General features: G+C 37.4%; 1 protein-coding gene across 1 annotated transcript; it reads left to right on the top strand.

Annotated features, from left to right (window-relative positions):
- The first annotated feature begins 1714 nt into the window (after positions 1 to 1714).
- Positions 1715 to 15388, top strand: LOC120123275 (transducin beta-like protein 3). Its single transcript, XM_039142196.1, has 14 exons — positions 1715 to 2091; positions 2698 to 2880; positions 3002 to 3151; positions 3563 to 3780; positions 4073 to 4361; positions 4709 to 4843; positions 5043 to 5161; positions 13042 to 13198; positions 13354 to 13600; positions 13684 to 13760; positions 13932 to 14051; positions 14238 to 14368; positions 14441 to 14615; positions 14890 to 15388. Exons 1-14 carry the CDS (start codon positions 1735 to 1737, stop codon positions 15256 to 15258), a joined length of 2727 nt encoding a protein of 908 aa, XP_038998127.1. The 5' UTR covers positions 1715 to 1734; the 3' UTR covers positions 15259 to 15388.
- The last annotated feature ends 31 nt before the right edge of the window (positions 15389 to 15419 follow it).

Below are 15419 nucleotides of genomic sequence, written 5' to 3'. Positions count from 1 at the left end.
AACATCTTCGATTATTAACATAAAATGTTATGAATATTGTGAGCAACCAAAAAACTTAAGGAAAAGTTAATATTTTAGGTTGTGCTCAACCGAAAATTTTAAGTTTTTTTTTAACATTTTCGATTACACTTTTTCTTAACCTTAAATTAAATTGTCATTCATTAGACATTCCCGTATGACATCGATGTGATCATTTTATTAGTTAATTAGGCCTAGTATTTTATTAAGGTTGGTTTTTAAAAATTAATTAAGAATATGTAATAATATTATTAAATTTATGTTAAGTTTTTTATTCTTTTATCATCGAGATCGTTTGGTTCATGAAGTTGTGTGAAAATTTTAAATATTTATTTTGATATAGTATTTGGACAATTCTACGTAAAAACCTAAGAGTTAATTCTTTTAGGTTTTATAAAAACTAGTTTTGAAAATACCTTTTGTACAAAAACTTTTTTTTAGCTTTCTTTCTTTATTATTTTTTATTCCAGAGACTAATTTAAAATGCAATGTATGATTGACCAAAAGTGTGACATTGCTATATAAAAATATTATAATAAATTAAGATGTGTATTTTAAACAAAATAGTAGAAAAATAATTTTATAATATAATCTTATAGATGTATACACCGCACGTAAGTTCTTATATATGAAAATTAAAGTATAATCGATGTATTAAATATGAATTGAAAAGGTTAGTGGAGCAGTTTTTTTTTTTTAAAATTTTAAATTATCAAGGTATTTTTTATATTAAAAATTTAATTTTATACTTCTAAAATTTTATAAATTCATCCCTCTATATAAAATAATGCATATGATGTCACCAATCATTACGTAAGCAAATTGGCAGAGTTTGAGTATAGTCTGAGTTATATATTAATTTATGAAGTATAATTGTTTAAAAAATAAAAATAAAAATATAATTTAATTTATTAATTTAAAAATAATAAAGATCTAAAATATAATTAAGCCATTATAATAAACCTAAATACAGTAATATAATTTTCTTAAAATAAATAAATAATTATAGTACAAGAATTAATAAATAGTTTATATAACAAATTATACTTTGAAAATTTAAAAATATAAGAGTTAAAAATGAATAAATTAAGTACACAAATTATATTTATATATTATGCATAGTATAAGGACTAAGAATAAATTTTGACCAAAGTAAACTAAACCCTCGCCAGAAAATAGAAAATAACTTAAACCCTAAAACCAAAGTAAGTTAAACCCTTCCATTGCTTGTCTAGCCTCCGCTTTGCCAACATACACGCATCCCTTAAATCCTTGGCTTGCTTCTGCACCCACTGGTAAGCTGACAGCTCGAGGGAAACGAAAACTCATCTTGTTTTGGTTTCTTGATCTGTCCCGCCTACAACTGAGTTAAATCACTGTAACTTTTCTTTGCAATTAATTATTTTCATTGTTATCAAATTTTGTTATTTTTTGAAGAAATTATCTTTATAAATTGTTGGTTGGATGCTGGTTTGCGTGTGTGCAGTGAGATTGACAGAATGTTTTCATTTTCTGTTGCCTTTCTTCCTTTTTTTGAGTTATTTTTCAATCGATTGCAGCAAGTTATTATGAGAGCGAGTTTTCTTGTTAGCAAAAGTTTGGAGTTATTTATGGGAATCAAATTTGGTTTGTTTCGCCTCATGTTTTAGACCGCTAAGCTTGCTAAACAACAGAGATTTCCAGTTAGAGTCAATACAACTAAAACCAAAAACTTTAATGGCAAAACCCAAATGCCAAAAAATTCAACAAATCCCTTTTCTGTCCTTTCAGGGGAAAATGGCATCAGTGACATTAAAAAGGAACTATCGTTGCTCTCAATCGCTGCAACAGTTTTATAGTGGTGGGCCTTTTGTGGTCTCTTCGGATGGCTCTTTCATTGCTTGTGCGTGCGGCGAATCCATAAAGATTGTGGATTCATCAAACGCCTCAACAAAATCTACCATTGAGGCCGAGTCAGGTACCATCACAGCATTGGCTTTAAGTCCCAATGATAAGCTGTTATTCTCTGCTGGACATAGTAGGCAAATTAAAGTCTGGGACTTGGATACTTTCAAATGCCTACGCTCTTGGAAGGTCAGCCTTGACTTTTTTCTTTTTTCTCCCCCCAAGTAATGTTATGAGGATTTTGAACTTGTTATTTGATCATACGACCATGATCCAAAAAGTGGGTTTTGATGTTAAAGCAAATTATGTTTTTGAACAACCAAAATTTACCATTGTAATTTTGTTAGAAACAAAAGGTAACATGCTTTTTGCTTAGATGAGGTAAATAGAATTTTTTTTTTTCAAATTAGTTCAATTAAACTGCATTGCATGTCTTATTAAGTTCATATATTCTTGTGTCATTGTTACAATGAAACATTTATTATTATAATGACTTATATAAAGTTCAAGTCAGTGGGTCTCATAACCAACTTCAATTTCAAGTAAAGAAGAATCGTACATCAAAATGGACTTCAATTTTAACTGAGCTTAACATAGGATATGTCTTTAGTTGGGAGTACAATGGCACTTTATGATCCAAATCGCTGATTTTGCATTGAGGGGAAAAAGACAAAGTGGTTGCTAGATGAATGACATTTAAGTTTTGTATTAGTATTAATGTATATTTAATGTTATGTTCACAAACTTTGAGGAGCTTTTGGCCTTATTTTTATTTTAAAATTTACATCTGAGTAGGGCCATGAAGGTCCTGTAATGGGTATGGCTTGCCATGGATCTGGTGGGTTGCTTGCAACTGCAGGAGCTGATAGGAAAGTTTTTGTTTGGGATGTTGATGGTGGTTTCTGCACTCATTACTTCAAAGGTCATAGAGGTGTTGTGACTAGTATCATGTTTCATCCTGATATAAATAAAAGCCTTGTAAGTTCTAACTCCGTCTATTTAGTCTTTATTTTTTAATTTTTAATCCTTACGCTAGTATTCGCTTGCTTCATTTTTCCCTGCAAATGTAATTGTCTGATCTTTTTCCTTGTTTCTGTAGCTTTTCTCTGGAAGTGATGACACTACTGTACGAGTCTGGGATCTTCTAGCAAAGAAGTGTGTTGCAGTATTAGAAAAACATTTCTCAGCAGTTTCTTCTGTGGCAGTGTCTGAAGATGGATGGACGTTGCTAAGTGCAGGAAGAGATAAGGTATGGCTATAGGGGCACTAGCAGTTTTTAAACAGTGGGAATTGCCTGTTAATGCTAATCCTATTTTTGACAGCATTAATGCATTTTTGGGAAACTCTACTTGGTCTCCTTTTAGGTTATTTTAACTTGTGGTTTTTGTTTCTTCTATATTTTTATCCCTTCAGTTGTTTCTCTAACCGTATCTGGCTTCTTCTTCTGTATGTTTGTTAACTAGTTTTCAATATTTTGGAGTATCTTGCTAATGCTTTGTACTTCTAGAGATTTGTGTTAACATTTGCCTACATTATTGGGGGCTCTGCTTTACGTTATTTTGACTGGTGTGTATAGCTCCTTATTTCTTGTAATCTAAGTAAAGTTCAGCAATCAATTGCATCAAATTGTCAACCAGAAAACATTTCTTTGTCATCTCAGGTTGTAAATTTGTGGGACCTTCATGACTATAAGTGCAAGAGTACAGTTCCAACGTATGAGGTGCTTGAATCTGTGTGTATAATTTATTCTGGGAGTCATTTTGCCTCATCTCTGGGTGCATTCCTTCAGCAAAGTGGAAAGAAAAAAAGTGGGTCAACTGGAATTTATTTTATCACAGCTGGTGAACGTGGAATTGTACGCGTCTGGACCTCTGAAGGGTAATAACATGGGATTCTTATTGTATTTTTTTCTTTAAAATTCAAGTTTGATAATACAGATTTCCCTCCGGGATTTTTTGGTCATCCTTATGAGGTTACTTACATGTCTTTAATTTAACATATACAAAATAAATCTATTTGTTTCCTTCATTGAAGAGTAATAAAGTGGCATCTTTTCCTAAAATTTAGTTTGAAAAACCTCGAGGTTTCTTTGTTGGTCTCCTCCATGAAGATACATGTCTTTGCATTGATATATACTAAATATGTTTTATTTTGTCATTTACTTTGACAGTGCAGTTTGCTTGTACGAGCAGAAGTCCTCAGATGTTACGGTTAGCTCAGACATGGATGAAGATTCTACAAGGGGTTTCACAAGTGCTGTTATGCTGCCCATGGATCAAGGATTGCTTTGTGTGACAGCTGATCAGCAGTTTCTCTTCTATTCTCCAGCAGAGGATCTGGAAGAAAAGTGGTCTTTAAAGTTGACCAAAAGGCTTGTGGGTTTCAATGATGAGATTGTGGATATGAAGTTTCTTGATGAAGAGGAACAATATCTAGCTGTTGCTACTAATATTGAACAGGTGATTTAGTAAAGCTTGCTGGTGGTGCATTTGGACATTGCACTGCATAGAGATTACTTATTTTGACGTTCAATGATTCAATTGTTATCTTGATTTCAATTTTGGATTTAATTGTGCTCCTTGTTGACCCTTTTCATGTTATTTCACCCAATTATATTTGATAGATTTCTGTGGTAGTTTCTTATCTGGATTGATTTTATTAACGTGTTCTCCTTGAAGAGGTTTGCTGTGTGCCTGTATGAGTTTACAGACCCTTGATGTGTGTGCATGTGTATGTTTTTCTGCACTTACGATTTATGTGGACGAAGATGTAAATGTCTAATTTGTGGCGATTTACACATATGCAGGTTCGAGTGTATGACCTTTCCTCCATGTCATGTTCCTACGTGTTGGCCGATCATACTGATACTATTCTATGCATTGATACATCTATTTCAAGTAATGGAAGAAGGCTTATCCTAACTGGGAGTAAGGACAATAGTGTATGTTTTTCCTTCTCTATCCCTCGTGTATATATATGCTTTGCTACTAAGAGTTGCCTGTGTTAGGGGGGAAGGCTGGGCCTGATGATGCTAAGTAGTTTTGCACCATGCATTGTGCACGGTGTGCTCTCTTTTGCCACAACATTCTCATAGAACATGCGTCTTTATGCGAAGTATTTTTCTTCATCTACTCTTTTAGGTAAGGTTGTGGGAATCAGAAAGACGATGTTGCATAGGACTTGGCATAGGTCACATGGGAGCGGTTGGAGCTGTTGCTTTTTCGAAGAGATGTCAAGATTTTTTTGTTAGTGGCAGTAGGTGAGCACTTATTTTGGGAAGCTTGTCTGTTCGGTTGCAATCTAATTTTACTACATGTGGTGTGCACTCTCTGTTATGATCACTTCTTAACTTTCTTATGAGTTAGTCAAACAACATGATGCTTAATTTTTCTTCATTTTAGAAAATAAGGGCCAATAACAATAACCGTATGATGAAAAAAACTTGGATTATTTAGAATAATCAGTAAGATGAGAGAGAGTGTCAGGGAGAAAGTGGGAGAGAGAGAGAGGTTTTCAGTTGGTCAGTTTTCCGGTGAGGAGTGGACGGTTTTCGTTGACAATCTGAGTAAAAGGGTAACTAGGAAAACTCTTAAGGAAATTTTTCATCAACAGGGGAGTGTTGTTCGTGTCTACATTCCGAATAATTCCAACAAGCCGAATTATAGAAATTATACGTTTGCTTTCGTCCAGTTTGCTAATGAGGATGGGTTGTTGAGGGCGATAGCAAAAATTAATGGTATCTGGATTGATGGTAAGAAAATATCAGTAGGAGTTGCTAAGTACCAGAAGAAGAGACTAAAGCAGGCTGTTAGAAGTAACGACAGTAAGGAAGTTGATAAGTGGGAAAAGGATACGCATCGGAGTAGAAGAGCTGGACCAGAATCTTATAGCCGACTGAGAGATGAGAGATCTTACAAGGAGGCGTTAGCGTCTTTGGATGGAAGGAGAGAAGGTCCGGCGTCTAAAGTGATTTGGGAAGGCCATAAAGACAAGGAAGTAGGGGTGAGGAATTTGTGGGAAATGCATATTCCCCCAGACGAATATGATTGGGTGAAAAGATCAATAACTGGGATCATTAAATCCCATTTTGATCTGGGGACAGTAGTGAAGGGGTTGGCTAGTAAAGGGATCAAGGTCAAGGGAACTAAATGGGGTTATACCTGGAACTCTTGCATTATAACCTTTGGGTCGAAGGAAGAGTTCGAGGAGGCGTGGAAAAACAGAAGGGATGAAGTGTCACTTTGGTTCGACTGGCTTGATCCACTTATGAGTGTAGATGGAGTCCCGATGGCTTTCTGTTCAGTGGAGTTGCATGGAATCCCTTTACTATGTTGTAATGGATCTTTTTTGGAAAAGCTGGTCTCAAGGTGGGGGAAATTGGTGTGTATTCATGAGTCCACGATCAGAAGAGAGGATTTGGCGGTGGCAAGAGCTTTGTTGAGGGTGGCGAGTCCTTATGATATACAGGATTCTGTTACCTTGGGTGCATATGGGAGATCGTATAAGGTTAAGATTAGTGTGGGATCGGTCAGTTATAAACAGGAGAGTTTTTTTGCAGAAATTCTTCAGGTGGCCGGAGATGGTGTGTCTAGAGTTGATTCTTCATCGGAAGAGAAAGAAGTCCGGAGTTCAGGTGGAGTAGGTAGCCCACAATTGCCAGCTGAGAATTCTAGGGACACAGTAGACAGATGGTTGGTAGGTGATGTCTGCACAACAGTGGCAGGAGGCAGTGGAAGTAAACATTTAATACTGCAGGAAGGAGAAAGTCAACCTAGTGGTGCTAAGGTGTCAGGTTTTTCTGCAGAAGATTTGAATTTTAAAGAGGACTATAGGGGCCTTGGTCTAAGGAATGTCTCTATTAATGAATTTGAAGAAGCCCATTTAGAGGGCTCAAGTGAGTCCAATACAAATATCTACAGAATAGTACCTTCTGGGCCAGCTGTTAATTTATTAAAACTGGGATATGGTAACCGTTTGGAGTCTCGGGTGGAATTTGCAGGTTCTCAGCAGCAATCTGATTCAGATAAAATAAAGGTGCAGAATTGGGCTAATGTCTCGGCAGACTTAAATCCAAATTTGTTGCCTGCTGGGTCTTCACAATCTAACAGGGAGTATGATTCACCAGCTAATAATCTAATTCCAGGGGGGCATGATGTTAAATTAAGTAGGATGGAGGTTCAAGGAGAGTTTCAGCATTCTGTTTTGGTAGACTCAAAAATGCAGAATTCGAATACTGATTTGTCAGGTTACAAACATATTTCGATTGAGGGTGGGTTCAATAGAGTACAGTCTCAATCTGAAGGGATCTCAAATAAGCCAAATAAGGATCTGTTAGAGGAAGTAGTAGTCTTGGAAAAGGACGATTGTAGGGGGGTTGGAACTGAACTGATTAGGGATAGAGACAGATCGTTGTTCCAGCATAGAAGAACATTTTGGCCCAAAAGTTTGCCCATAGAGAGGAGGAGAATGGCCAGCTATAAAAGACATTATACCAGGTCGAGGGTGAGAATTAACTGGTTTGAGAATAAACACAAAGGTATTCCGGTGAGAAAGGATTTGCAGCCTCCTTCAATAAATATGGAAGGTGGAAGGGAAGTGATTTTAAATGGTGCAGCTGATGATCAGAACCCTTATGTGGCACCAACTAATTGTAATAGTTCTTCGGAGGTCTTGGCAGTAGTTCCTTTCTCTGCTGTAGGGTCAGAAAGGTCTAAAAGAAGGGAGAGAAGAGTTTTAACAAGGGAAGCAGTTGATATGGTTAATTCTCCTTTAGTTTTTACTCCTCAGTTCTCGAAGGCGGTTGAGGAAGCGATGGTTACATGGGAAGTATGTAAAGTTCTAGGAATTTCTTTCAAAGATGGGAAGAAGGCTTTTTTGGACAAAATTATCAACCTTGAAGAGGGTTCGGCTGAGAGTAGGGAACAGGGGAAGTCAGGGGTTTAGTCTCTATTTCTCTGGAGACTAGCTATAAGGATTTGGTGTAGATCTTCTTGATATGATAAATGTCAACATTATTTCTTGGAATGTAAGGGGTCTTGGAAAAAAGGAAAAGTCAAGAGTGGTAGCTAATTTGGTGAAGAAGAATAAGCCGAACTTGATTCTAATTCAAGAAACAAAACTAGAATCTGTTTCTTTGGCTCTTAGAAGAAGGATAGGGGGGAGATTCCTTAGAGGAGGGATTGTTGCGCCAGCAGTGGGATCTGCTGGTGGATTGATGATTATGTGGAATGAAAATGATTTTGAAGTTTCGAACACCCATCTTAATGGCAGATTCATAGCAGTCTTTGGGAAGTTCAGAAATTCAAGTGAAGAGTGTCTGATTATCAATGTATACGGTCCATCAATTGAAGCAGAAAAGGAAGATTTTTTCAGGGAATTGTTGGAGTTTGTTTCGGCTCAAAATATGTTAGTGTGTATTGGGGGAGATTTTAATGTGTATCTTGATCCGGACGAGAAGATGGGAAAATCACAAAACTGGCATTCTATTGATTTATTTAGAAACTTCTTACAGCAATCACATTTAATTGATCTACCGTTGGTGGGAGGAAGGTATACTTGGTGCAATAATAGAGAAGACTCGACTTGGGAAAGACTAGACAGGTTCTTAATCTCTGGGACGTTTCTGTCATGTTTTCCAAATGTAGTGCAAAGTCTCTTGCCTAAATCCCTATCTGATCATAATCCTGTCTCATTAGAGGACAAAGCTGTTAATTGGGGACCGAAACCATTCAGGTTTTTTAATTATTTACTAGAGGAGGAAGGATTTGAGGAATTGGTTAAATCTTCAATGCTTGCTATGAGGGGGAGAAATAATAAAAGGGGTATTTTCAGTATCTTAAAAGGTACTAAAAATTCAATCAGAAATTGGTCCAGCAGTAAATTTACTGGGATCCCTGAGTCGATTTCTGATTTAGAGAGGAAAATTAATGAATTGGATCTTAAAGCTCAAGGTGGAATTCTTTCGAAGCAGGAGTGGGATCAGTTGAGGCTGTGTAGGACAAATCTATGGAGGTTGTATAGGACAGAAGAAAGCATCTGGTTTCAGAAGTCAAGGGCAAGATGGATCAAGGAGGGGGATAGGAACACAAGGTTTTTTCATCTGTCTGCTCTGAACAGAAGCAAAAGAAATGAAATCTTAAGCTTGAAGATAAATGGGAGTGTGGTTTCAGATCCTCAACAATTAAAGGTACATATTTCAGAATTTTTCAAGGCAGCCTATAATTCCAATTCAACATTGGAAACGGAGGATTTACTACTGGATTTTGCTAAGCTATCAGGGGATCAGTCTAAGAAGCTTGAAGAGCACTTCTTAGAACAGGAAATTTGGCAAGCTATAGTCTCATCAGACAGCTCTAAAGCTCCAGGACCAGATGGTTTCACCATGGGTTTCTTTAAAAACTGCTGGCCGATTTTAAAGGAGCACGTGTTGAAATTTTTTGAAGATTTCTATTTTGGAAGGAAATGGGAGCACGGTATAAACCATGCTTTTATCACACTTATTCCGAAGAAGCTTAATCCGGACAGTGTAGAGGAATTTAGACCAATCAGCCTTGTAGGCAGCTTATACAAGATACTTTCTAAAGTTCTTTCGAAGAGACTGAGTTGTTGTGTTGGTGATATTATTAGTCACTCTCAGTTTGCGTTTATACCAGGGAGACAGTTGCTGGATTGTGCTTTTATAGCAAACGAAGGGATTGATTACTGGAGGAAAAAAGGGTTAAAAGGGGTTGCCTTCAAAGTAGATTTTCGTAGGGCTTATGATTCCGTGGAATGGCCAATTTTAATTAGAATAATGTCAGAGATGGGTTTTGGTAAGAGATGGTTGTCGTGGATATCTCAGTGTATTTCAACAGCTTCAATCTCAGTTCTCGTAAACGGGTCTCCATCGGAAGAGTTCCACATGGCCAAAGGACTTAGGCAAGGGTGCAGTTTATCACCGCTACTGTTTAACATTGTAGGTGAGCTGCTTAATTTGATGATATCTAAAGCAGTGGACAGGGGTCTGTTTCAAGGCTTTGTTATTGGGGAATCTGAAAATTCTGTTCGATTGACACATCTACAATTTGCAGATGACTTGATCATCTTCTGTCAAGCATCTCTCTCCCAGATTAAAAATGTCAAGAGAGTATTGAGGATTTTTAGTGTTATGACAGGGTTGCATCTTAATCTAGCTAAGAGTAAGCTATTTGGTATTAATGTGGAAGAGGAAGTTTTATCAGAATGGGCATCTTCGGTGGGCTGCTCTATTGATTCTCTTCCAACAGATTACTTGGGACTTCCTCTAGGTGCTAAGAAAAACTCAGAAGCCTTATGGGATCCAGTTTTCAAGAATTTTAGTTCCAAACTAGCCGGCTGGAAAGCTAATTGTCTCTCATTGGCGGGCAGGACAGTTTTATTAAAGTCGGTGTTAACATCCCTACCAATATTCTTCTTATCTCTTTTTAGAATGCCTTGTAAAATTGGTAAGAAGCTTAATTCTTTAATGGCCAGTTTCCTATGGGGGGATAATGAGGACAAAAGGAAGATACACTGGGTTAATTGGAAATCAGTCTGCACGCCTCTAAATTGTGGTGGCCTTGGTGTTCTTGATGTGAACATATCTAATCGGGCTCTTTTGGGAAAATGGGTGTGGAAGTTCGCCAATGAAAAAAATACTTTGTGGAAAAGTGTGTTATGTTGCAGGCACAAGGTAAGTAGTAATTCCATGTCTATTTGTAAGGTTTTTTCGCCCAAATCTTCTTGGATTTGGAGAGGGATTGCCAACAATTTCTTGAAGAACGACTCGGAGGGTGAACGTATCAGATCTAACTCCAAGTTGAAACTGGGAAATGGAAAGTCTATTGCATTTTGGACGGATTCATGGGCTGATGAGTCTCCTTTAAAATATCTTTTCCCTAGAATGTATGCGTTGTCAACAAATAAATGGGGTATGGTCGCTGAGTTTGGAAGTTCAGATTCGAACGGTTGGGTGTGGAACATCGATACCAGAAGGAATTTGTGTGACTGGGAGTTGGATCAGTGGCTGGATTTAATGACAAAACTGAAGGACTTTAAACTGACTGATTCAGTTGAAGACTTTCTTTCTTGGTCTGCAAGTGGGGATGGACTGTTTTCAGTGAAATCTTGTAGAAAGGAACTCGGCAAGGTGTCTGGGGAGTCCGATTTATGGGTAAAAGGGGTGTGGCAGGGTTTATCTCCTCCTCGTGTTGAAGTCTTCCTGTGGCAGCTAGCTCATCAGAAAGTGGCAGTGAGAGAGGAGTTGGTGAAAAGAGGTTTGCAGCTAGGGGATGAAATTTTATGTCCGTTTTGTAAAAAACAGGTGGAATCAGTTCAGCATTTATTTATTTCATGTGATGTTGTTTGGGAACTTTGGAACAAGATAGCAAGCTATTGGGAAATAGCCTTAGTCCTTCCAAAGGATCCACCTTCTTTGCTATGTTCTTGGGGTGAGCTGAGGGGGAAATCGTTGATTTGGAAATTTATCCCGGGAGTAGTATTTTGGTCGATATGGAAAGCTAGGAATGCAATGGTGTTCGATGGTTCCCCCTTGGATAGGATGTCTCTGTTTTTTATTGCTAGATTCAGGTTATCTAAATGGTTTCTAGCCAAGTATCCTAAGTGTCCTATTCAGGAGGATGTGCTGATTGGTGATCCATCTCTTGCAGATGGTATTAAAGCTCTCAACATTTACAATTTTCAGGTTTCTCGCTGGATTCCACCCCCTATGGATTTTTTGAAGATGAATGTCGATGGAGCTGTTAGACTTGATGGCTCAAATGGAGGTATAGGAGGTATTTTGAGAGATTGGAATAGCAACTCCCTTCTGACTTTTTCAGAAAATGTAGGTCAGGGTCCCCCGCCGGTTGCTGAGTTAAAGGCTATTAAGAGAGGCATTGAAATCTATATGTCTTCTTGTTGGGTTAAGGTTGGAAGGTTGATTGTGGAAAGTGACTGTAAGTCGGCTGTGGAATGGGTCCATACACCAGCTATGGCCCCAGTTTTTATCCTCCCATTAGTTAAAGAGATTTCATCTTTTATCACGGACAGGGTGCACTCTATTAGACTGATTCCAAGGGTGTGTAATGGGGAGGCTGATAGTTTAGCAAAGATGGGAATTGGTTGATGTTTAGTCGTTTCCAGTGCGTTTTATCGTTTGAGTTTAGGTTTTCGGTTATGTTGAGTAGCTTAGTCTGTTGTGTTTTTTCAGTATGGTGTCTACGTTAAATCTTATGTAATTTCGGAGGAGTAATAAAGTTTCTAAGGCACTCTTTTCCTCCTTCTTTGATCAAGAAGGAGGTTTTTAAGGAGGCCTGTCATTCTTATCAAAAAAAAAAACATGATGCTTAATTGCTGATTGTTCTCGGTCTATGTTTGTGGCAGGAGTGAAGTGCTAAGATTTAACCATCTCGTATGTGATCTAAAAGAGTTTATTGTTCCCCTTGACTTGACAAATGTAATTAGGTTTTGGGTTGTAGTTGATATAAGATACACTGGGCATTATGCCTTCAAAATTGGTGCCAGTTTTGGTTGGCAGCATGACATTAAATCATGTTTAACTTAGAGGCTGGAGTATTTTTAAAGGACAATAGAGAAACGAGTTCCCGATGCATCTTGAACATTGTATTTTGTAAGTTATGCTACATGATGGGTCATGGTTCTTTAGATTTGGTGTGGTTGTTTTAGATTTGGTTCTTAAAAATATATTGTTTTGTCCTCCATGTTACTTTTATTTTATGCTGGTAACCTTGTGTTGTGTGGAAGTAGAAACAATAAGGAAACAAAAGGATGGAAGCTTTTAATCATAGCTGTTGGATGCGAACAAGCCCCTCTAATCCTAGTTATATGACCAAATTATAAACCATAGTTAGTACCCTTAACTAAAGTAGAACGGGAAACACAGAGGAAAAAAATCTGTAGATAAACAAATTGAGATAAATTCTGGAGTGCTTCTGTGACATCTTTATATTTTTCTTTTCTAATAACTTGTATTCTAGAGTGCGTCAATTCTGTGCTTTTCCTGATATAAGAATTTATGGTTGCAGAATGTCGCCAAGATTGCAACTTACTGATTTTGTTCTCTTTTTCTTTCTTTTGGATGATCATGGTTTTCTATTCTCACACATGTACCATATTCTTCAGTGATCGTACCATTAAGGTTTGGAACTTTGATGGACTCTCAGATGATATTGAACAGCCTATTAATTTAAAAGCAAAGGCAGTTGTAGCAGCGCATGATAAAGACATAAATTCTCTGGCTGTTGCACCAAATGACAGTCTAGTGTGTAGTGGTTCTCAGGTTAGTAGGCACTGCATCTCACTCAGTGTCCTATTTTTTTATGGCCTTATTTTCTTTTATTAGTGGAGACTGAAACTACATATTATCTTCGAGGCATCCTTTTATGATTCCAAAGATGATTTTAAATGGTTAAAATGTGTTCTTTTGGCAATCAGGATCGTACTGCTTGTGTTTGGAGGCTACCAGAACTGGTACTTGTGGTTAAATTTACAGGGCATAAACGAGGAATCTGGTGTGTAGAGTTTTCACCTGTTGATCAATGTGTCATAACGGCATCAGGTGACAAGACTGTAAAGATATGGGCTATAGCTGATGGTTCATGCCTAAAAACGTTTGAAGGGCATACATCAAGTGTATTAAGAGCATCATTTCTTACACGTGGGACCCAATTTGTATCATGCGGTGATAACTTCTTTCTCTTCAATCATTTGGTTTTCTTCCATTTTAGCATTTTGGTGACATTTAGCATGTAATTCATCATTCAGGTGCTGATGGGTTGGTTAAGCTGTGGACAATCAAAACAAATGAATGCATTGCTACCTATGATCAGCACGAGGACAAGGTTTTGAATTATTATTTATTTATTTTAATGTTTGGGTGCTTGCATATATCTTTACTTATTGTGCATGGAGGAGGATGAAAAGATTTTTAAGAGCTTCACTCGCACATGGAGGAAGGTGAAGCTATGTGGCATTAATGTTTTTTAATTTTTATGATAAAATTTGGTCTGCAGGTTTGGGCATTGGCTATTGGGAAAAAGACACAAATGTTAGCAACAGGTGGTAGTGATGCAGTGATCAATCTGTGGTATGATGCGACTGCTGCAGAGAAAGAGGAAGCTTTCCGTAAAGAGGTACGTCATCTATACTTTTGTACTTTGATATTGTTTCCTCTTGAAGCATAATGGAATTTATAATTTGACAAATTTAATATAGGCCCTTGGATATGTTAAGAGAGAATCAAGTGGTGGAATTATTGTTGTGTTAATTATGTACAAGTAGCTCAAAAATTTTGACTGTGTTTTTCCATTCTGACGCAGGAAGAAGGGGTTTTGAGAGGGCAAGAATTAGAAAATGCAGTATTAGATGCTGAGTACACAAAGGCAATACAAATTGCTTTGGAGCTCCGGAGACCTCATAAACTTTTCGAGTTGTTTTCTGAGCTCTGCAGGTTAGTAATACCTAGTCATATATGTGCTTTCTTTAGTTCTACACAACATTTTCTCATAAGAATGCTATATAGGATGAGAGAAGCTGGGGATCATATAGACAAGGCTCTTCATGCCCTTGGCAAAGAAGAATTTCTTCTACTTTTTGGATATATACGAGAATGGAATACAAAGCCAAAGCTGTGTCATGTTGCCCAAACTGTTCTTTTCCGAGCTTTCAACATTCTTCCTCCAACAGAGATTATCGAGGTAATCTTTAGCCAGAGTCATTTGATGTTAATAGCCCCATTTGTCGTTTATTATTGAAGTTGAATTTTAATGACCAATCTCTTCCTAAATTTTCAATATTTTTGTATCTAAATGCTCTTTACGGTCCTAGAAGCAACATGTTATTTGAAAATGCAAGAATCATCGCATTTTTTAGGGTTTTCATCCCGGTTCATTGATGTTTAAATGTTTATTTTGTTTGATATAATAGTTTTTGTACCCACTGAATTAAGTGCTTGAATAAACTACGTTGCAGAGTAAAGGCATTACTGAACTGCTCGAGGGTCTTATCCCATATTCTCAGAGACATTTCAGCAGGATAGACAGGCTTATAAGAAGCACATTTCTGTTGGACTACACTCTCACTCGAATGTCCGTTATTGAACCCGTGACTCGGGATGATTTGAAGACCAAGTCTTCATCACATTCTGGGAAAAACACAGATGAAACGCTTCTAACAGATAAAGCCGAAGAGGATAAAAAACAAGATTCTGAAGGACCGAAGTCGAAGGCCTCAGCAAAAAAGAGGAGATCAAACAAATCTGGAGACGCATCCCGCTCACGTAAGAAGGTCAAAGACGACTCAGTTCATGCAAGTAATGCGGCCGTGCCATTGCAGGCGTAACTGGATCTAAGTTAGTTCCTCTTTTCTGATCTGCATGCATGCATACTTGCTTGCTGATGTCTTGAGAAAGCTTATAGTTATTTTTGGGCAGCCAATTATAGGAAATGCATCTTCAATCCCCTTTGAAGAACACGAATCGTTTTAGTAGGGGGAATTGCAGT

Source organism: Hibiscus syriacus, unplaced genomic scaffold (genome assembly GCF_006381635.1).
Source record: "Hibiscus syriacus cultivar Baekdansim isolate YM2019G1 unplaced genomic scaffold, ASM638163v2 tig00001120_pilon, whole genome shotgun sequence".
In the NCBI taxonomy this organism is placed as follows: domain Eukaryota; kingdom Viridiplantae; phylum Streptophyta; class Magnoliopsida; order Malvales; family Malvaceae; genus Hibiscus; species Hibiscus syriacus.
Note: the sequence above shows the minus strand (reverse complement) of the source record. Positions and strands in the feature narration are given on the sequence as shown.

Excerpts from the sequence above, each read along its gene's own strand:
- LOC120123275 (XM_039142196.1), top strand. The coding sequence starts at position 1,735 with ATGGCAAAACCCAAATGCCAAAAAATTCAACAAATCCCTTTTCTGTCC. Across the intron at positions 4,844-5,042 it reads CTGGGAGTAAGGACAATAGT|GTAAGGTTGTGGGAATCAGA; the intron begins GTATGTTTTTCC and ends CTACTCTTTTAG. Across the intron at positions 13,761-13,931 it reads ATGATCAGCACGAGGACAAG|GTTTGGGCATTGGCTATTGG; the intron begins GTTTTGAATTAT and ends TTTGGTCTGCAG.